Raw genomic sequence first — 23,689 nt, forward strand, 5'->3', positions numbered from 1 at the left:
AGCTTATGAGGAACCAGCATTTACCTTTTAAGAGACAAACCATATCTCTACTTTTTAACCTGGCTTGTACAATGACGTGGCTGACACAGACAGAGGCATTCTTCCTACTGCTGAATAGTATATAATATTCTGTGAAATTTGTATCTGATTTCCTACACTAAGTCTCAAGCTGGAAATAGCCATGAATGTTCCATAACGAATTACTGTCATTTTGAGACTAACCGCCAGCTACAGTGCTCTAGCTACACACAACCATAACGTAACTTTACATTTGAAACCCCAGTGCATAAGGTCAGCAACACACGGTTTTAGATTGTGTTATAGTTTTGGATGTGGAAACTTGATAGGCGAAAATTTAAAATTCTGGGTACCAAAAAATTCCACAGTTCACAGGGCTTTTATTTCCCACTTTGAATGCAGATATTCAAGCGATTATGAGAATGTTAAAAAAAAAAAACAGTGAAACTCCCTACCTCATCACCCAGTGCTTTTATTAAAAACGTTCTTGGCGCTTGCGAGTCATCACCAAATCTCGAGATGAGGGGCATACATTTAAGCAACTGCCTCAATGGTTGAAGCAGGAGTTTTTTACTCGCCATTCTTATTGTACAAAGTAAAGGGTGTTGCACATTTTAATTATGATTTTTATTTTTTCTTATACCATATACCTCCAGAACACCTGGAAATGCACATAAACTCAAATGATGTACGTTGGTCTTAAAAAGCATGTTCAGGTCAGGTGCCCAAGGAGGTCCGCCTGTGTGGAGATGCTGGAATGACGTGAATGAAACAGATCACCAGGACAGCATACGTGTCAGGAAGAGACAGACGGGTGTATCAGTTACTCACTTTTCTCTTGAGGAATTCTTTAAAATTATCATCAGCATGGGCACTATCTACTCAAGAGGAATGTTGCTTTGCACTATCGTGGATGCTTTACATGCCAGTAGGTTTTCTCTATAAATTGACTATTTATGGGAGATGTTGAATGCACCAGGGGACTGCTGTCTGCAAAAGGGTTTGCAGGTAGGCCACTTTGCTGGACTTGGAACTATACGGCCATTACCAGAACTATCCTACAAAATGCAAGGAACAAGGTGTAGAAGGGCAGCAGGACATGTAAGCAACGCACAAATCCAGAGATCCTCAACGTGAATCGTCTCCTTACCCTGTTCTAGACTTCCTGGACACCGGGCTCGTATAATCGAAGGGGTCAGTCCTTGTTGCGCCGGTGAACCCCTGGCGGTGCAGTCGCAGGCTGAGGTCGTAATCCTTTCGGCTGCTCTCCCGACTCAGCACGCCATAGGCCTCATTCAGCTTCACAAACCGGGTGTGCAGGTTGGGGTTGGCTGGGTCACTGTCAGGGTGCAGCTGAACGGATAAAGATATAGATTTAGGTTGGATGAGCTTCTAGGAGGGGTGGATGCCAATGGACAGTACACAGAGGTGAAGAACACAAAATAAACAAGTCCTTGAATTGTCCGCAACAGAAGCAATCTCTGGGGTCTTGGCACTGACCCAAAAACAACTATAAAAGCGTTCTACTCGCCGAAAAAAGCACTTTGACGCCTCATCAGGGGTAGTAAGCGCTATACAAATGCAATTACAATACAATACAATATAATGAACTCACATTTCTTTACAAATGATAATAAGAGTTGAAATTGAAAAAGAACATAACACTGAAAATATACTTAATTAACTTAAACCGCCCTGTATATTGATGCAGGCCCCACTCATCTAGGAAATTGTTACAAATGTACCCATTCTACCCGTGTATACTCATTGGCATTAGTCCTGCGCTCTCAAAAAAACACTTTTACTACAGTTTCTTGTTGGTAGATTAAATTATATGGGGTTAGGTGTAATCATTAGTGGGGCCTATGTGGGTTCATGCAAATGGTTGGCGAGATGAATAGATAGGCTGGCAGAGATTAGGTATTATTACGGTGCGGTTATAGGAGTTTTAAAAAGGGAGAGGTTGTGGTCTATGGAGTGGCGTGTGAGTCATTTGCAGAAATACAATACCAGACAGGCATCTAACTAAAAGACGGATATACTCAGAAAGAGGAGGCACGTAGAGGATTTAATGCCAGGAGAGGGACACTCTTATGAAAAAGACTAAATGAACCAATCAAGACTTGTAATTCAATGTCAATGTTTCATGCAGGGTTTCATGATACAGTGGGGCGTAGCTTCTTCAGATAGCATGCAATCTGAAAGAGTAAAGCTGTAAAAAGACAGAACATTATATAGCGCTCAATGTACAGGCCAGAAGGCTTAAACGTAGAAGTCAGAGTGTGCAGATCATTTAACTAATATGATGAGTCTGCTGCGTGCTGATCCGAAGGCCTTTTAAACACAGTCTGGGATATATTCCAAGCTTGCCAAGGGGTCTGTGTACAAAATAAGGGTAGGTGGTGCAGACTTCTTTGTTAGGAAAAGTTTTATTTAATAATTTCCCTCGCTATTCTAACATCACTGTGCTAAAAGGTTGTTTCAATCACTAATAAGCATTGGCAAAGCCAACAGCTCTCATCTAAACAAGAGCTATTGCCTTTGTCAATATGTTTTAGCCATGTTGTACACCAGCGTGGCTGTTCAGTATGGCTAAAAGTTGGTGGGGTAAAGGAGAGTGGTTTGGAGTGTTATAAAGTGGAGTTGAGTGGATTGTTATGGAGTGGAGTGGTGTAGAGGGCAGTGGTATACATTGTTTCAGAGTGGAGTGGTGCAGGATAGAGTAAAGTGGTGTAGTGCATAGTGCAGAGGTGTGGTGTGGTGTAGAATGCAGTGACATAGAGTGAAGTGATGAAGGGTGCAGTGGCACAGAATAGATGAGAGTGGCGTGGAGTGATGCAGAGTGTAGTGGTGTAGAATGCATAGGCGTAGAGTGGAGTAGCGTAGCGTAGAGTTGAGTGGTGCAGAGTAGAGTGCAGTGGCAGAGGCGCAGAGTAGAGTGGTGCAGAGTAGAAAGTTGCAAAGTATAGTGGTGTAGAGTGGTGCAGAGTAAAGTAGTGCAGAGTAGAGTGGTGCAGAGAGAAATGGAGTAGAGTTCAGTTGAATAGAATAAAGTGATGTAGAGTATAGTGACTTAAAGCACAATGGTGTACAGTGGCATAGAGTGAAGTGGCTTTGAGAAACTGTTCAGCGGCCGCCATCGCAGGCGTGCTCGCTAGCCACGCCCCCTTGAGGCCACGCCCCCCGCCCTGTTAAAAGGCGCCGCATCTCAAGCCTTTTCAGAAACTAGATTCCCAGACCTGAGGCGGAAGCCGGGTTCTGGAGGTACGCTTTCTTTGTTTTAATACTGTGTAATTTGCTTTTAATTGTTGATCTGATAACCTCTAAAAGCCTACCTGACCTCGTTGGGAAAGCACTCTATTCCGCACTCACACCGCGCAGACGACTTATCGCTGCTGCGGTAATTGTTTGTTGTTCAGCGGCCGCCATCGCAGGCGTGCTCGCTAGCCACGCCCCCTTGAGGCCACGCCCCCCGCCCTGTTAAAAGGCGCCGCATCTCAAGCCATTTCAGAAACTAGATTCCCAGACCTGAGGCGGAAGCCGGGTTCTGGAGGTACGCTTTCTTTGTTTTAATACTGTGTAATTTGCTTTTAATTGTTGATCTGATAACCTCTAAAAGCCTACCTGACCTCGTTGGGAAAGCACTCTATTCCGCACTCACACCGCGCAGCCGACTGATCGCTGCTGCGGTAATTGTTTGTTGTTCAGCGGCCGCCATCGCAGGCATGCTCGCTAGCCACGCCCCCTTGAGGCCACGCCCCCCGCCCTGTTAAAAGGCGCCGCATCTCAAGCCTTTTCAGAAACTAGATTCCCAGACCTGAGGCGGAAGCCGGGTTCTGGAGGTACGCTTTCTTTGTTTTAATACTGTGTAATTTGCTTTTAATTTTGATCTGATAACCTCTAAAAGCCTACCTGACCTCGTTGGGAAAGCACTCTATTCTGCACTCACACCGCGCACCCGACTGATCGCTGCTGCGGTAATTGTTTGTTGTTCAGCGGCCGCCATCGCAGGCGTGCTCGCTAGCCACGCCCCCTTGAGGCCACGCCCCCCGCCCTGTTAAAAGGCGCCGCATCTCAAGCCTTTTCAGAAACTAGATTCCCAGACCTGAGGCGGAAGCCGGGTTCTGGAGGTACGCTTTCTTTGTTTTAATACTGTGTAATTTGCTTTTAATTGTTGATCTGATAACCTCTAAAAGCCTACCTGACCTCGTTGGGAAAGCACTCTATTCCGCACTCACACCGCGCAGCCGACTGATCGCTGCTGCGGTAATTGTTTGTTGTTCAGCGGCCGCCATCGCAGGCGTGCTCGCTAGCCACGCCCCCTTGAGGCCACGCCCCGCTCTCTCCCATATCATGTGCCTGGGCAGGAAGCGCAGCGGACGAGCGCAGCGGGAGCGCCTAAGGCAAGCCCGTCTGCGCCCCTCCGCGCCTGGACAGGCCCAGGGACCAGGCAGAATGAAGAATTTATCAGGTATTCCTCCCTCGAACTGCATTCTCTTCAGAATCCCGCTCTCCCACCCCTTGATCCGACCACACATGCTCGCCTAAAGGCCAGCAATATCCTTTCTCACTATCACACGCGAGAACCGCCCCCTATCTCATCTCAAAGATCTAAAACCAATAAGCTCCCCCCTAAACCCAATCTCCTAACCCTCCGATGTCTCTATCTTAATTCCAGATCTCTGGTTAAACACCAACTAGATATATTCCTACTCCTGAAGTCGGATAGACCAGACATACTATTCGTCGGTGACTCCTTGCCAGATATTCTCACGGCCCTACCATCAGACTATTACATCCTGTCAGCAAATAGAAAATCAGGAAAAGCCGGCGGAGGTGTCGCCGCCATCATTCATAAAGACCATACGTTCACCACCCTACCTCCCCTAGACTTACCTGATACGGAAAACTTAGTCATCAAATCTGATACTGACACAGGCACCATGGTGCTATCATTGATCTACCGACCACCTACATCTATGCCTTCCTTCCCAGCTACCCTGTCTGAGCAAATAGCAGGTCTAGTCGTCGACTATCACAAGGTCATGGTCATAGGGGATTTCAATTACTGGTACAACAACCCGGAAGCCGGACCTCACGCCATAGAACTTTTCGAGCTGCTCTCTGATTTAAACTTCCATCAACACGTCCTGATCCCCACTCATGAAAAGGGACATATCCTAGACCACATTTGGTCTCACAACATCTCTACCTCTTGCCCCACGGTCTCACCATGTATATGGTCTGACCACTACCTATTGCAATTCTCCATCACCACTCAGGGCCACCCAAAAAATCAAGCGCCCTCGGGGGGGTCAGACAGGAAATGGAGATCCCTAAACCTCCAAGATTTCCTATCCACCCTGACCAACTCCATCCCTACCCGGGGTCCAGACATCAATCTGATGGACAAAGCACACACCGAGTGGCTCCTCTCTGCATGCAACGAACATGCCCCCCTCACCAAGTTCTCCCGCGCCCGTCGCATGGACGCCCACAGATGGTTCTCTGCTGACTTAAAAAAGCAGAAACTAGAACTCCGCCAACTAGAGAGGAAGTGGAGACATGGCTACCATGCCATAGACAGAGAATTATACAAGACAGCCCGCAAAAATTACAAGAGCTCTATCTTATCTGCCAAAGCAACTTTTTTCTCAGATAAAATCTCCAACGCCCAAAACAAATCAAGGGAAATTTTCAGAGTCGTAAACAACCTATGTAACGATTCCAGAACCTCTCCCTCTCAACCGGCATCACAAATGATGTGCAACCGGCTCAACGATTTCTTCAAGGAGAAGATCGACATCATAAAAAACAGCATCCAAACCAACCACGCTATGGCAGACCACCCGGACATCAGTAGAAACCCTAATACCCTTCAGGATTTCCCCCCCATCGATCCTCCCAAATTACTGGAACTGATGAACCGAGTAAAATCAGGCTCACCTAACGATCCTTGCCCCCCGCATATACTGAAAGAAGTCTATACTGCACTCCCTCAGGGCATACTCCCCATCTTGAACACCTCCCTATCACGAGGAATAGTACCCGATTCCTTCAAAAATGCCACCCTGGTCCCTCTAATTAAGAAACCAGGTGCCGATCCCTCCAACCTCTCTAACTACCGCCCCATCTCCCTTCTCCCTTACAGCGCCAAGCTGCTTGAAGCACATGTAACCAGCTGCTTATCCAACTTCATTGAAACATCAGACTACCTGGAACCCAACCAAGCGGGATTCCGCCAGGCACACTCTACCGAGGCGGTGATCCTTGCCGTGCAGAATACTCTAAGAACCAATGCCGACAATGGTATTCACCAAGCCCTCGTACTTCTTGACCTGTCGGCCGCGTTCGACACGGTGGATCATACTATTCTATTACACCGTGTCGAACAAGCCGGCCTCAGCGGCGCGGCTCTCGCTTGGATCAAGTCCTTCCTGACGGATAGATCCCAGGCTGTAAAGCTGGAGAACTTTACTGCACCTATACTCCCCACCACCTGCGGTGTCCCACAGGGTTCCTCATTGTCTCCCCTTCTTTTTAATCTATATCTTAAACCCCTACTGAACTCCCTGAAAAATAGAAAAGTCATAATTTACAACTATGCAGACGATCTGCAGCTGGTATTCCCCCTCAACTCTCCGGATTCCATCGAGGAATTTCAAAAGACCATGCTGCACATTCAGAGCTGGATGGATCAGAACCATCTTAAACTGAATCCAGGAAAGACTGAGCTGGTACTTCCTAGCAACAGCGCACTCAGTTGGGGCCCCCACTTCTGGCCATCCTCAATGGGCACTCCCCCATCTCCCTCTCAGTCAGTAAAAAGTCTTGGGGTCACTCTCTGTGCCGACCTCTCACTGAAAACCCAGGCCGGAACAGTGATCTCCTCCTGTTTCTTTCAGCTAAGAAAGATTAAGAAAATCGCCCATCTGCTGAGCCATTCCGCTCTCATCCAGGTAGTACTCGCATTGGTCCTCTCGCGATTAGATTTTTCCAATTCCATCTACCTGGGCCTCCCCCTCGTCATCGCCAAACGCCTGCAGATTGTTCAAAATCAAGCGGTCAGATTAATATTCAAGAGCAATCGCAGGAAGTCAGCCAAACCTTTGCTGGCCTCCCTCCACTGGCTTCCCATAGCCGATCGGATTACCTTTAAGACCGGCTGCATAATTTTCAAGGCCCTCCACGGAAAAAGCCCCAGGTTCATCAATCTACTCATAAACAAATATGAACCGACCCGAGATCTTCGTTCTGCCCATCTGTCCCTCCTCACGGTGCCGACATTCAAAAAGAAACGACTCGGCGGATCCTGTTTCGCACACCTCGCCCCAAAAACCTGGAACTCATTGCCCTTATCCATCCGGAACTGTACCAAGCTGACAGAGTTCAGGAGAGCGTTGAAGTCCTGGCTATTCAAACAAGCGTACGGTTAGAGCACTGTTCCATCTGTCTCTTCTTCTACCATCCACCATCTGTTTCTTCAGCGCCATGAAACCCCTGGGTGACCGTGCGCTTAACAAATTCCGTATAAGATAAGATAAGAGTAGAGTGGTGCAGAGTACAGTGCCCTAGAGTGAAGTGGCATAAAGTGTTGCAAAGTAGAGTAAACTGGTGTAGAGTGAAGTGGTGCAGAGTAGTTGGAGTAGAGTGCATTGGTTTAGAGTAAAGTGGTGTTGAGTGCATTGGGGTAGAGAACAACCTTTTAGAACAGAGTGGCATATAGCGCAGTGACTTAGAGAGGTGTAGAGTGGAGTATAGTGGTGCAGCATAGAGTGGAGTGGTATAGAGTTGAATAAAGTGGCATAGAGTGCAGTGGCATAGAGTAGATTTTTTAAGAGCAGAGTGAAGTAGCATAGAGTATAGAGGTGCAGGGTATAGTGGAGTGGTGCAGGGTAGAGTGCAGTGGCATAGAGTAGAGGTGTAGAGTGCAGTGTTGCAGAGTACAGTGGCATAGAGAGGAGTGGCGTAGAGTGGAGTGTGCAGAGTAGAGTGGACTGGCCTTGACTGGAGTGGTGAAGAGTGCAGTAGTATATAGTAGAGTGGGGTAGAGGGAACTGGCATAGAGTTGAGTGGTGCAGAGTAGAGTCAAGAGGCATAGAGTGCTGTGTCATACAGTGTAGTGGTGTACAGCATAGAGGCTTAGATTATACCAATGTACATTGCATTGTCACAGAGTTCAGTAGAGTGGCATAGAGTAGAGTCGTTCTGAGTAGAGTGCAGTGGCACAGAGTAGAGAGGCACAGATTAGAGTGTAACAGAGTGCAGTGGTATAGAGTCTAGTGGCGCAGAATGCACTGATTGAGAGTGCAGTGGCATTGAGAGGTGCAGAATAAAGTGACCTAGAGTGCAATGGTGTAGAACAAAGTGTTGAAGTGCCGGTGGCATACAGTTAATTGGTTTTCAGTAAAGCGGTGTAGAGTGCATTGGCGCTGAGTGCAGTGGCACAGAATGCAGCTATGTCGAATACAGTGGCATGGAGTGGTGCAGTGTAGATTGCAGTGACCTAGAGTAGAGTGGCGTACAGTGGAATGGCACAGAGTGGAATAGATTGGCATAGAGTGCAGTGGCGTAGAGTAGATTGTTTCAGAGAAGAGTGCCTTGTCATATGGTGCCATGGTGCAGAGTACATTAAATTAGCTTGAAGTGGATTGGCCGGAGAATGCAGTGGCGTAGAGTGAAGCGATGCAGATTAGAGTGGCATGCAGTGTAGTGGAGTACATGCTTTGGTATAGAGTGCAGTAGAGCAGAAAGGTGCAGACTAGAGTGCAGTGGTGCAGAGAAGAGTGGCAAAGAGTCCAGTGGCGGAGAGTGCAGTGTTGCAGAGTAGAGTGAAATAAACTGAAGTGGCATGGTACAGAGCAGAGTGTAGTGGGGAAAGGTAGAGTGCAGTGGGATAGAGTGTATTGGCATAGAGTATAGTGGCATAGAGTGTATTGGCATAGAATGGCGTAAAGTAGAGTGGTGTAGAGTGTAGAGGCATAGAGTGCAGGGGCATAGAGCACAGTGTTGCAGACTACACTGTTGTAACGTACAGGGGTGTATAGTAGAGTGGCGTAGATTTCATTGGCAGGGAGTGGTGCAGAATAGAGTGGCATAGAGAGCAATGGCGTAGAGTACTGTGGTTTAAAGTAGAATAGAGTGAAGTAGTGTGCAGTGATGTAGTGTACAATGGTGTAGAGTGGTGGCATATAGCGCAGCTGCGTTAAGTGTTGCTAAGTAGAGTATAATGGCATTGAGTGCAGAGGTGCAGAGTAGATTGGCATAGAGTGCATTGGTTTTGAGTAAAGTGGAGTAGAGTGGAATGGTACAGTGTGGAGTGGAGTGGCGCAGAGTAGAGTGGAGTGGCACAGAGTAGAGTGGAGTGGTGCCAAATGGAGTGGCACAGAGTGATGAAGTGTAGCGTAGATTGTTTCAGGGTAGAGCGCAGTGGTGCATGATAGAGTACAGTGGCGTAGAGTGCAGAGAAGATTAGAGTGGCATAGAGTGGATTGTCATAGAGGGCAGTGGCATAGAGTGGAGTGGCACAGACTGCAGTGTTGTAGAGTGGCATAGTGTAGAGTGGCGTAGAATGTAGTGTAGTGGCAAAGAGTGTAGTGGCGCATAGTAAAGCAGTGAGGGGTAGAGTGCATTGGCACAGAGTGAAGTGGCGTAGAGCGAAGTGGTTCAGAGTAGATTGCAGTGACGCAGTGTGGAGTGGCGTGGAATGGAATGGTGTAGTGTGGAGTGGGGCAGGTTAGACTGCAGTGGTGTGGAGTGGTGCAAACTAGAGTGGACTGGGGTATGGTGAAGTATGCATGTTGTGGTAGCATACTGTCATTACAAACAACACATCTTCAATTGAACTGACCATTATATTTTCAGAGACATATAGTTTTGCTGATACAGCACACTATCGGTAATGTTTGGCAATGTCATCACATTGTGTACTGATCTGTTTTGATCACATTAAAATATTTGTTTCCACCACACTTCAGCAGTAGCAAAATATTTGCTTAATTTGTACTTTTCTAATTGTGATATATTCTGAAATATGTGCAGTTCATTTGGAGACATTTAAATTGTGTTGCATGCGGAGACATTTAAATTGTGTTGCATGCTAGAAAACAAAATACCATCATACGGCCTTCTTCAAGCAACCTCCCCCCCTCCCCAATTAGGCATCATGATTGTCACATAAATACTCTCACTTTGAAGTCAGAGGAAAAAAGTCAACACCAAGTTCCCTAGAAGACAGAGCCTCACATTTAACCTCTGTCATTGAATGTATCACAAGTGTGACAAGATAACAATAAGATTTAAAGGTCTGTTTACAGAAATCCAGTACTGGTGGAAGAATACAGTAAATATGGTCTAGGCAACGGAAGGGATAGCCTAAAACAGATAGAGCCAGCCAATAGAAGGCAGGCAAATGTGAGTTACAAACCACAAAACCAAAGGTAAGCAATAGGCGGAATGCGTTACCAGGGAAGCTTTCGAATGTTCCCATGATGCTGTTAGAAAAGCAGATAGCTGCACTGTCAGGCAGGCTTCAAATTAAAAATGAGTTAATTCGCACTGGTTCAGAGCATCTGGCCAGCAGACAGTCAGCTTTGTACGCCATGTTGCCTAATCCCATTCTAGGTTGTTTCTACAGCAGCGCAATTTCAGATACGAAAGGAACCTAAAGCTAATATCCCTGCACTCACCACGTCTTGAACAAAGCGAGCTCCATCATCGCCCTCCAACTTCGGAAAATCGGAAATAGCTCCTTCGACCCCGCCACCTTCCCGGAGAGCTGAAAACACATCGAGATCAACGCCTTACTCAAGAAACCCAAGGCAGACCCAAAGGACCTCAAGAACTTCCGGCTCATCTCCCTGTTCCAGTTCCCGGCGAAAGTCGAGAAGATTGTCAACAGGCAACTGACCCGCTTCCTCGAGGAGAACAACACCCTGGACTCGTCCCAATCCGGATTCCGTAGCATCCACAGCACCAAAACCGCCCTCATCGCCGCCATCGACGACATCAGGGCCATGCTGGACAACGGCGAAACCGCGGCCCTCTTCCTCCTGGACCTCTTGGCCGCCTTCGACACCGTCTGCCACCACACCCTACGCAGACGCCTGCACGATGCAAGGATCCGCGACAGAGCCCTGGACTGGATCACCTCCTTCCTCACCAGCAGAACCCAGAGAGTCCGTCTCCTTCCATTCCAATCCAAAGCCACCAAGATCACCTGCGGCGTACCCCAGAGATCATCCCTCAGCCCGACCCTTTTTAATGTCTACAAGGCACCGCTCGCCAGAATCGTCCGATCGCACAACCGCAACATCGTCTCATACGCTGATGACACCCAGCTGATCCTCTCCCTCACCAAGGATCCCACCACAGCCAAAACCAATCTCCACGAAGGAATGAAGGCCGTCGCCAAATGGATGAAAAACTTTCGCCTGAAACTGAACTCTGACAAAACGGAGGTCCTCATCCTTAGCGCCACCCCCTCCACCTGGGATGACTCCTGGTGGCTGGCCGCGCTAGGAGCTGCACCGACTCAAACCGACCATGCACGCAACCTGGGCTCATCCTAGACTCATCACATTCAATGACCCAGCAAGTCAATGCCGTCTCCTCCTCCTGCTTCAACACCCTCCGCATGCTTCGCAAGATCTACAGACGGATCCCCACCGGAACCAGAAGGACAGTCACCCAGGCCCTCGTCAGCAGCAGGCTGGACTACGGCAATGCCCTCTACGCAGGAACCACAGCCAAACTACGGAAAAGACTTCAACGTATACAGAACGCCTCGGCACGCCTCATCCTCGACATCCCCCGCCACAGCCACATCACTGTCCTCCTGAGAGACCTGCACTGGCTCCCCATCAATAAGACGATCACCTTCAAGCTCCTCACCCATGCTCACAAAGCACTACACAACGCCGGGCCAACATACCTCAACAAACAACTCACCTTCAACACCTCGAACCGCCAGCTTTGGTCCGCTGACCTCGCCCTCGCTGCAGTTCCACGCATCCACCGAACGACCACCGGCTGCAGATCTTTCTCCCACCTCGCCGCCAAGACATGGAACACCCTCCCCATCCACCTGCGACAGGCCCAGGACCTGCTGACCTTCAGGAGACTTCTCAAGTCATGGCTATTCGAGCAGTAGCACCACCCCTCTCCCCTCAGCAGCTTGAGACCCTCACGGGTGAGTAGTGCGCTCTACAAATGTTGATTGATTGATTGAACTGTATGTTGAGCATGTTTATATATGGGATCTGCATGCTACAGGCACATTGAGTCTGAGTGAGCCAGAGTAATGTAGGCTTGTGGGATACGCAATGGAAGCCCTTGGCCTGGCCTTGGGCACAAGATGGAGGTGAGGTTGTTTTCCCAGAGAGTGGGTTTGCTCACATTGTTTAAGCTGGAGTGAGGGGACCTAGATATTGAAAATGTCTGTAAAGCAAGCTTTTCACACCTTCCACTATTGTCCAATCTGCCCTCCAGTTATGTCTTTCGTAAGAAATGCTGGTGGGACAGAGTTCTGTGCCGTACATTCTCCATGTTTCAATACATTTTTGCAGCCTGAGTCCACGGAAAACTCAAGGAAGTTCCAATTTTGGTCAGATTATAGTTATGCCTAGAACCCTAAAAGCGTAGGTAATACCATCCCACCTACAGGAGGTCAGGGTCTGTTATATTGTCACACTAGGGAGGGCTTTTCCCAACAAGTCCTGGGGTGAAAGTCTTTCTCAAATACTGGTATTCCTGCACTCCATCATTTCCTCCAAAAGTGATAATCAACTGGTCTGAGCAAGCTGAGAGGGGCTGGTTCAATCAAGGCAAAATTGTAATACCTGCCTAGAATGGCTGGACTCCTCTTAATCAGGATTCTGTGCCAACCACAGCACCTAGACCGCTCTGATTGCCGTCACAGATGACATCAGAACACTTCTCTACTGTGGATAAACTGTGACCCTGATCCTCCCCGATGTCTCTGCGGTATTCAACACTGTCTCCCACAACACCCTTATCAAGAAAACTCCATAACATAAGCATACAGCAAGAAACCCTCAAGTGGATCACCTCCTTCCTCACAGGACGCACTCAGAGCATCTGTCTCCCTTCACCTTTGCACCCAAAGACATCATATGTGGCGTCCACAAGGATCATCCCTCAGCCCCACCGTGTTCAATATCTACATGAGCCCCCTCGCAGACGTCACCAGATCCCATGCACTCAACATAATCTCGTACGCAGATGACACAAAACTGATCCTCTCACTCAGCGAGGACCTCTCCACAACAAAACCAACTTTTCAGACGCCTTGACCAACATAGCTGAATGGATCAAAGACAACTGCGTCCAACTCAACTCCGACAAAACTAAAGTACTGATCTTCAGGAAGAACACCTCTGCATGGGACTAAAGCTGGTAGCCTGCAGAACTCAGAGCAAACCCACCGACCAAGCACGCAACCTAAGCATCAACCTCGACAGCCAACTGACCATGAAATGACAAGTTACCGCAGTCACCTCCTCTTGCTTCCACACAGTTTGGATGCTCCGTTGAATCTTCAGATGGATCCCAACCAACAACAGAAAGACGTCACTCAGGCCCTCGTCACCAGCCGTTTCGACTACAGCCACGCCCTCTACGCTGGCATCTCCATCCAGCTCCTCAGAAGACTCCATACCATACAGAATGCTGCAGTCAGACCCATCCTGGACCACCTCAAATGAACCCACAATGCTTCCCACCTGAGAGACCTCCCCTGGCTTCCCATCCAGAAAAGATGCCAGTTCAATTTCCTCACGCATACTTATAAAGCCGTCCACGTCCTAGGACCTGCCTACTTCAACCATTGACCGAACTTCCACCAACCTGCTAGACACCTGCACTTCTCTTCACTTGCCTTAGCACACGAAACATCTCTGCTTTTGTTGCAGCGGAGGCCGCTCCTTCTCCTACATTGTTGTCAAGAACTGGAATGACCTTCCCCTCCAGCTCCGTACAGCCCCCTCGCTGGCAGACTTCAGAAAGAGACTCGAGACCTGGCTCTTCGATGGAGACACAGCGCCCAGATTTCTCAAGGGGTGACAGAGCTGGATTCTACAAATGCTGATTGATTGATCTGGCTTGAACACCATTTCCTCAGCTGAGGAAAAAAGGAGGAGGAGATTCATTTTGCGGGGGTGCCAGCATCGAAAGGTTGTGCAAAACCCATGGGAGGTGGGGAACAGGAGTATTAGGCCCATGGGCTGTTGCTTGATAAACTCACTGGTGGAAGAGAGGGGTTCCTCTTGCCTCCGCCTACACATTGGTTGCAAGGTAAGTCTTACAGATGTACACCTGGACGCCTTGTTCAGAGAAACACATCTTCAGAAGAGAACATAGCAAAGGAGCAGGCCGATGGTCTTTGGCAGGGCCTAGCAAGAGTTCCTAGTAGCAGAACCGTACCTGCTTGCCCTTGTATTGTGCTCTGGTACAGGACATTTTGCAGACGCTAGGCTTTTATTTGTCTGAGTGAAGTTGAGGTGAGTAAAGGCGAGCTGCCCATGCTGAGTGATAGTAGGGAGAGATGCAAGATTGTCTTCCACCATCGAGAGAAAGTGCCTCCTCTGATGTAGGTAGTTATGTGTACTATGAAAAAAGACTAGAGTGCCTGGAAACCAGACTGGGTGAGGCCATCCTAAGGGTACCAAAACTGCGATGCATCTAGAGCTGTTGATTGTTTCTGCAGAACTCTTGGCATTAAGAGTTGAAGGGAACATGATTCTCACATTAAACTGAAGGCCTCATCCAAAGATTCCCATAAAGAGAGCAAATGCCTTGGAGCTGGAGCTTTTGCATGTCTTGAAAGCACTAACCTTTGGTCACCCCTACACGCCATAGAAGGAGTTAAGGATGTAGTTGCCACTCTGCTGGGAGAGACCATATCTGCTTAGATTGGTCGCCCTCACAATGCGGGACTTTATCTTGAGGAAAAGCCCACTCCAACAAGCAATATACCAGCTGTTAGAATGAAGGAGCCTCCTCTTGCTTCCATGAGTGGAAGTGGGCCCCAGTATCTTCCATGTACAGCATCATCCTTCTAGGCATAGCCACGTGAGGGGAGGCTTTTGGGTTTTAAAGTTTGCACTCAGCTACAGCATGTTTATATGAAGGCGGTACAATAATCTATCCCACGTCTTCAAACACGGCTTGAGAGCTCTCTATGGTGAATGCCCCCACATCCAAACTCTGACGAGTTGGTGAGAACCGGAATACCTGGCTGCAGCAGCAGGTGGGACCAGTGTGTTATGAGCAACTAAAAGTTGGCACTAAAGATGGGGGCTGGGACAGGCCAGAGCAGACTGAAAAGTAACTGATCTCAATGGACAGAAAGATGGAGCTTTAGAGAGCATACGTGGAGCCTGGTTTGACAGATCATCACAATGCAAGATACTTGTACTTCCAAAAGTCTGCACCATGCTGAGACAAAACTGCTTCCCAGGCTGTGGTCAAGGAGTTGGTTGGTGACCAGTACTCGTGTCACGGGAAGGAACCCCTTTGAATTCAGAGTGGCCCAATTGACGGGACTATCTGGGACAATACCATGGATGACTGTGGCTAGTTCACAGAGAAACCCAGAGCCCATATTTGACTGAGGAACAGAGCCCGGCTGGACTCGGCTCTTCGCTTGACAAAGTTATCCAGGCAAGGGTAGTAGTTGATTTCTGCAGCCTCCGCTCCCTGCAATTTAATGAAGATACTGTGGGGGTGGGAAATAGATCTTCATGTCAGTAGTGCTGGTCAGTAGGTCCTTAGTTCCAGGAGGACGAGCACATGAAAAAAAAACATCCCGCTGGCTCACGAAAATAGCCAGTTGCAAACCCGTCCAGGTGGTAGGACCTGGACAAAAGCATGCATTTCTTCAAGATTCATTTTGCAGAAATCCTCCGGTAGTGGGAAAAATAAACCAGTCTTCTTTTGAAGGGAGAATGGGCTTGATTGCTCCTAACTTAACAGGCCTTTTGGTTTTGGTCTTGCAACAGGTGCATGCTGGGGATATCAAAACCAAAATATCGATGGGACAGAACATCAGTACAACAATATCGAGGCACGAAATATTGAAAGGTGATTTTCTGTATATTTCCTATACCTAACTTCACTTTGCGACATTCATATATATCTTCAGGGTAACATAGCTGTGAAGTGAAAATAGTCAATCCTGACCTTATGTGCACTTCCTTTTCGATACTTTGTCCCCCGATTGTGGTCACAATATTCTGATCTGCCGATATTTAGGATTCCACATACCCTACTAGAATCCTTTCGACAAGGCTTCCTACTCGTTGACCCACCAGGAGTCCCTCTTAACCCCGCCCCACTCCGCACAGAGCAGAAGCTGCAGTCAGCTGCAGCACAGAAGCAGTTTAATGTCAGATGTCCCTCGCCCAGCTGAGACTGTCCCCAATTCGTAATGGGGAAGCACTAGAAACTGCGGGCTGACCAGCCAACCTGCGCCTCTTGAGAATGAATGTGTTAGTGAATTTTCAGCCACCGTTTCCACTACACAAAAGTCAATGCCACTGGCTTTGTAAATTTTTGTAAACTTTTTTTTTATGTCCCCTGAATCCCCGTGAACTGGCTGCCTCAAGCGATAACAGGCTTTGGTAATAATGTGATAGTAATACAAAAATATGAAAAAATGACAAAATCTGTCTCACGGCGAGAAGGCCTTTGACCCCAGGAGCCGGCCTGGCGGGGTCAGCAGAATACGCCCTTTCTTCCTGAATGTCCTGGCCACGAAGAGGTGCGGGTCCTCCGCGGCCTGTCACAATATTGTCTGAAGACATAAGTAATAGTCCTTGGACGCCGGTGGAATTTCGCACAAAGGCATGCCGAGCATGCCAAAGAGAGAGCTGCCCCTGCGCCGGGAGATGTGCACAGCGTATGGAGAGCTGACTGCTGCTAGCAATATACTGTCAACACCAGATGAAAAGACCGGAAGGAGATGGGAAGTGATAGCTGGTAAACGCTGCTCGGCTTACAAAATACGACAATGCCCGACGTATCCCCAGCTGTTCACCTACAACAGGAGAAAATGCGGAGCTAGCAGGGCAGCGGCGGGCACGCTTGGCGCGCACAGATCAGACACAACCTAACCCCATGCAGCGCAAGCTTCTCTTTCACACACAGAGAAGGTACAACCTAACCCCATACAGTGCAAGCTTCAGGGCCGGTCCTAGAACTCCTGGGGCCCCGGGCGAAAGAGAAGATGTGAGGCCCCTCTAATTTGCATATATCTTCCAGTCGCAGCCGGCATGACTCGCGGGTGGAGGATCTCGCGGGAGTTCGGAAGGGGGAGGTGGAGAACAAGAAGCAGGCAGCCTCCCTTCCCTCCCCTAAGCCAATCATATTGCTGCAATGGCAGCGTTGTGATTGATCAGGAGGCCGACCAGCCAGGCGCCTATGGGGAGGCCATTTTCCCCATGTAGGCTGCATTGCAGCCTACATAGAGGAAGGCCAGAGTGCGCATGACTGGATTGGCCGAACAGTCAGCGCCCTTAGCAGTTGGCAAGGCAATCCTCTCCTGCCCTAAAACAGACCCGCCCGCCCCCAACGAAACACTTCTGCTTTCTCGCAGTGCTAGAAGCAGAAACATAAAATGGACATTTTAGCATTTTGCGTTTCTGCTTTTGCGAGAAAGTAGTGGGGCGTCGCTCCTCTGCCCTAGTGAAGGAGCCGCCCTTGGTAACATCACAAGAAGTGACATCATAGAAAGTGACATCGTAGGACTATTGATCTTATTTGGCATCCCTGAAGAGACCTAACATGGATATCAGTAACATGGACAAAAAGATAAATATACAAATGAAATAAGTCCATATATTTTAAAACTGTTAAATGGATTACATTTGTCTCAGTAGATGGAAAAGCTAGGTGCAGGTCTCACAAAGATGTATATTATTGATCACCGGAGTTTCATGACATTTTTGTTGTTGCCGAAAATTCCTGGAGACCAGGAAGGAGGCAGCAAGTGCTTTTAGAAAGATAATATATTCGCAAACATGACCCAAAGTCAGCGCTCAATGCGATCTCACCGTTTGCACCGCCCTAGAGCCTCCCTTCTCAAGGGTCCTGTGACCTCAATGACAGAGTCACTGTTGCTGTAGGGTGTGCTGCTTCGTAGGCCTGCCCAAAAGACTTGCGGTGGGCTTCAATAGGGATTGTGGTAGACAGGCCTTCAAGGTTAACCCACACTTGCCACTGCTAGGGTTCACCTGCTGGTGCTAAGACACCAGGGCTTCTAAGGTCGTGTGGGTCCTTGCAAGGTCTAGCATGGAAATGTGCTCCCTCAGGGAGATTGGTCTGGTGGACTGGTCATGAAGGCTGAACCTGTCTCCCCAGTTCCAAATTCGGCAGCTCTGACCATAGTGCCACATCCTCTCTCCACTGAACACCATACTACCCCACTGAGAGAAACTTGCACTGCCTTCAACTACAACCCAATTGTGCCCCGCTACTAACACCTAGAGGCGACTCATTTCAAATTACGCACTAGACAAGAGCAATATGCTGCCTAAAAAAAAAAGTGACAACATTCTGGAAAAAGCAAACACTCATAAGGAATGTAAGATTAATTAAAGCATGTGAAATATAAGCAGGAACAACATGGTTACCTTGACGCTTTAGCACTTATTCAGAAATGAATGAGTGCTTTTGCATGAAAAGTTAAGGCCATGACTACAGGGCCAGAACGGACCTGCTTCAATGCCCATTGAATATATCCGTACAAAACAAAAGCAATATGGTTTAAAAAGACCACATTTGTGAATAAAGAGCAGCGGTATGCACTTTATTTTCCAGTCCGCCCATCAAGGAGGTATTGCAGTACATCCAGAAATGGTGCACTTCCCCACCTGGGGAAAACAATGCTGTTTAGAGAAAGACAAGAAAACAAAAGTAGCGCTTCACTGGTAAACTCGGTGTAGTGGCACTAATGTGATTTAGGTGTGAATAAAATCAATCTGGACCCTTTTCGACCCACTCTGTCTTGCTTTAGTTATTTTTTACGTTTGAATTTTTTATTTCTCTCTTTCTCAAGGCTGCACTTTGGAAGTGAGAAATGTCACACAAAATATGACATTTCCAGCAAAAAAGTTTGAAGACCTACGCAACCCTTAGCTAGTGGTTGTAGGTGGGGCCCGGCCCGGAACTTATTTCTGTGGACCGGCACGCCATTCTCCTCATCAGACTATGAAACAAAGAAAGAGAGTTAACAACACACAAGTGGGGGAAAAGGAGGGAGAGTTAAACGGAAAAAGTGACAAGGGGAGATAGCAGGGATAAAAAAATAACCAGCAAAAGTGAGATAAAGGGGCAGAGTGTGCATGGTGGTGGATTAAAGAGGCAACAGGTGGAATTTACAATATGCAGCCAAGGTATTCGGAACCCTGTTGCAGAACAGCGCTGGCTGCGGGCTTCTAATCAAAACTCTGGGCCCCGCACTTATTCTTTTACCAGTTACCCTCCAAATCTCAACAAGCATTTGCAATGCAACAGGTCTCACGTTTACGAGAGTTTGAGCTATTAGCATTGTAAATGACAATGCCTTTTATTTATGTGTTTTTAAAACAGATAAATAAAAGGCATTGAAATTTACAATGCCAATAGCATGAACTCTCACAAATGAGTGCTATAAAAATAAAAAGCGTTAGGAGCGAGTGTGTCTTGCCTCCTGTTGTAAGCAGGACAAAGCTATATGAGAAAATAGTGCTTCAGAGGGTGCAATTAAAGCCTACCAGTAACAATACACATAACAGGGGGTGCCGCCATGGGAGGTTACAAAATAAGACAAGGTGGTACAAAGGAGAGACTACTAAGCCTTTTGACCAATGCACAGCCATTATTTACAGTGGACAATGACACAAGCCAATGAAAAATATGGGTGGAGAGTGGACGGAGCTTCAAGTCCCTACCTGACTACAGCATGCCTCGCAGAGCAGTGCATGCGCATGCGCTGTCCAGCTCGACTTAAAAATGACACCCACCCCCTCCCCCATTTAGGACAACCTATAACCAACGTTCTTTGAATTATAGGCCCAAGAGGCACCCAAGATTCCCATGAAAATGGGAGCACTGAAATGGCTCCTAGATGCTACATAAATTGGGACCGGTAACAGCTGGGTGAAAGTCTGAGCTAAAAAATAGGAATTAATATGGGAATTAGGCACTGAATATCTGACTTCTCTGTTTGTTTCTCACTTTTTTAGTCCTGCCCAACTTGTAGTGGACAGGATTTCCAAACTCCCCATACCCCTGTATTGTTATCCAGAGGGTGGGAAAATAGCAGCCCATTACCCTGGCCTTTCATTATGGGGGCATTTGCCCCATCTGGCCAGCCCCATCGACCAGTTCCAGAAAAGAAAGAAGGAACAAGCCCCCTCAAGGTCCTGTTGTGCGTTACCAGGGTACATGAGGGGACAGAATCACAGAGGGCTTGCAGAAAATGAATTTGAAAAGTTGGTACTCCTCCGAGGTAACATGCACTGTTGGGCTCAGTTTTCGTGCTTCTTTCAACGCTGGGGCCTGGGCTTCTAGAGAGCATACTCCTTGCAGGGCCTTGTCTCAGGTTTGTCCCAAACCGACAGGGAGACGGTTACTGAAAGACCAGCCCAGCACAGAGTGGCTTTCTTATTTCTAATGCTATGGAACTCCTAATACTGGTTATGAAAATCACTGGCACCCTGACTACAGCTTCTATCCCGTATTTATTCAGAGATTGACCAATGATTCTTCGGTTGAATATATTTTTAATACGTTTTTTGGCATAATAAACATTAACACATGAATATATCAAAATCTGCAGTCACAGGTATAATCAGAGCATTTCGTGGTATACATTCTGTAAGATACAGTCTAACATTGTAGCAAGACAGTTACAAGGGGTAGATACAGTGACAAGTGATTGAAATCTGCAGTGGGTATCGTGAGGCGCTAGTACCACAATTGTGATACTGTGAGGAATCGCTATGTGTCTGAACCATGTGCATATAAAACGAACTGACTTCTGTATGGCCAAGTTTGAACATGTGACTCTTCCTGAAGACATGTGGCTCTTCCTGAAGAAGGCATGGTTTCACGCCGAAACGTGCAAAGAAGAGTGTTTATAACCCTTGATGTATTACGAAACAGATGAACTGTAATTACTAAAGACCAATCTATTTGGTTTATATTTAGATTTTAGCCTTTACATACTTCACGAAATGTATGTGTATTGTATGAGATGTTAAGTGTCTTCATTACATGGTGATTTATTACCTGTATTTATATATATCATTTCAATTATTGTCTTACACAATGTAGTGTCCATTCTTTAGTTTTATTGTATTTTTTGAACGTGCTTGTATATTGTATATTGTGAATTTCCCCCTTTTGATAAAATTTGTAAGATTAATACCCTATAAGAGATAAACATTGTAATTTATTTATCTTTCAATAGAAATAATACATAAATACATATTATTAATACAGTTCTACATAGCATATATTGTGTAACTATATGAAAATCAATTGGTTGCCAAGGGGTTCTTTATTGCATTGCTGAATTTCTCCCTGCCCTTGGAACTATGATGGTTCACCTAGGGGTTCTTATTTCTCTACATTTATAAAACTAACAAATACAGGAAGTAAATGGACCAGAGCCTAATGGCAGGAGAGGGAGGACTGAAGGGGTTCTCGTCAATATATATTCAGATCGTCCATAGGAGGTGGGGGAGGGGTAAAAGGTTCAAATGTCTAGTTCTCAGGCGGGTGGAAGCTCCTGCTAGAAAGGGGTGATTTCGTTCCAAGGAGGGGGGTGAACACCTTCACTAACTGCAGTCTATGTTGTCACTAAGTAATGTTAAATGATTGGGGTGGTTTGGAAACGGAACAACCCGAAGTACAGGTCCAGAGTATAGGGCGCCAATGAAGGGGATAGTGTAGTGTCAAGGAGCAAAGTGAGTGGCCTTCCTTTCATGGGTACAGAGTGTCGTTCCTGAGGGTCCTCACGCAATGCTGTCCAGAGCTCGCCCCATTCCGCGACTGCATGTTTATGCAAACCTCGCCTCTCTGGGGAGGACTTTACTTTCCACTTGTGACCATCATAATGTTATCAAGCGCCAGGACACTATGGAAGGAGCCACTGGAGATTTCCACCGAGATGTGATTGAAGAGGAGACAGGTCCAGGAATCGTGAAACTGCTCAATGCCTACGGTGGAGTCCAAAAATCCCCAACAAACAGCGTTCCCACGAGAGTCAGAGAGGCAAGCCTGAACAATTGGCCAGATAACGAAAAATGTGTGACCAATACGCCAAGGATGGGCAATCCCATGTCATGTGATGGAAGTCGTCTGGGGTCTGATGACAACGCGGACAGGAGGCTGAGCCCAATGTAAAATAAACAATTGAATTAATTGAAAATGGGCGTTGCGCGAAATTGCGCGTGAGCATTAGAGAGCGCTAGCGCATCATTGTCATGAACAATTCAGTACCCTATGTCTCCCGTAGTTATTATAGGGAGATGTGAATGGGAGCACTGCGACCGGTATAGCCAAGTCACACAATGCCTAGAGATTCCCATATGAAGCATGTGAGATGGGTGATGAACAGATGGTTCCTCCTCCCTGACCACTCAAGTGGCGTGCAGTATGTGCATGAGCAGGCCAGAAGTCATAAATTGTCTTTCGTGTGGAGAGAAATTGTCTCTTAGCTCCTTGAATGGCTGGTGTCTATTATTGTTGAATAAATCCCCTAGTGTCAAGACAAGTTATGTGCTTGAGCAATCATAACTCATGCTATGTTCAAATTTGGAGACTTTCCCAATCAGATCATGCACACAGACACATGAATCATATGATCTTCTCTCTTGAGCTGGTTTTTGCTGGTTCATGATTTTTTTGTACAGACTTTTTCTCACAGCCTTGGCCACCCAAAGCAGCTGGAAGAGGAGTAGGGCTGGGAGTATACTGAAAAAGAACTGGAGGCTAGTCGTCAAACACCCCATAGTTACTGAAACATGTCTACTGTGACACTTCTAGGGAAGAAAACTATACAGCCTTATCTTAAATAGAGGCTACACCCCCCCCCCACCAATCAGAGCCCAGATACAGTAAACATCGCATGAGAATTTTATGTAGGCATGTATACACAAAAAATACGAAGATGTGCTCCAGCTCTAGTCAACAAGACACAACACATACAAACTCCACTCTCAGCCTACCTCAAACATACAAAGTGAGTACACACTCTCCCCTCATGTCCCAGTCCCACACAAATAGAATGAACTACTTGAAGGAGACTAGTAGATCTTTCAAAATCATACACATGCAAAGACACACAGTGACTTTACTATCAGTCTAACACTGGGAAGGGGCGCACACTCTCCAGGGCCATGCAAGGGAAATTTCCATTTCACCAGAAACAAAACAGACACCGCATTCACAAAGTGAACCCTAATCAGCTCGGCTCCAAAGCCATGTACTCATTTGAGATCTGTGGCACTGTGCCACCAGACAAAAGTTCTGTAATCACGTCCACAATACGGAACAGACCTTTCTAAAAATTAGATCTTTTACCGAATTTCTGTAACTCCATACAGTGGTATGTCACTGGCCTGTGGTCCGAAATTTCGACCATCAATTTTACTATTCTTAACTC

The 23,689-nt window shown here is 47.2% G+C and overlaps 1 protein-coding gene across 1 annotated transcript in view; it reads right to left on the reverse strand.

Annotated features, from left to right (window-relative positions):
• The window catches only part of DNAJC4 (DnaJ heat shock protein family (Hsp40) member C4), a 493,550-nt gene that overhangs the window by 250,289 nt on the left and 219,572 nt on the right, over positions 1-23,689 (reverse strand). Inside the window, exon 4 of the mRNA XM_086938148.1 lies at positions 1,169-1,371. Coding sequence (XP_086794274.1) covers positions 1,169-1,371 — 203 coding nt within the window. The remainder of the gene's footprint in view (positions 1-1,168; positions 1,372-23,689) is intronic.

The sequence above is a fragment of the Lissotriton vulgaris genome, chromosome 9, assembly GCF_964263255.1.
Source record: "Lissotriton vulgaris chromosome 9, aLisVul1.2, whole genome shotgun sequence".
Taxonomy (NCBI): Eukaryota; Metazoa; Chordata; class Amphibia; order Caudata; family Salamandridae; genus Lissotriton; species Lissotriton vulgaris.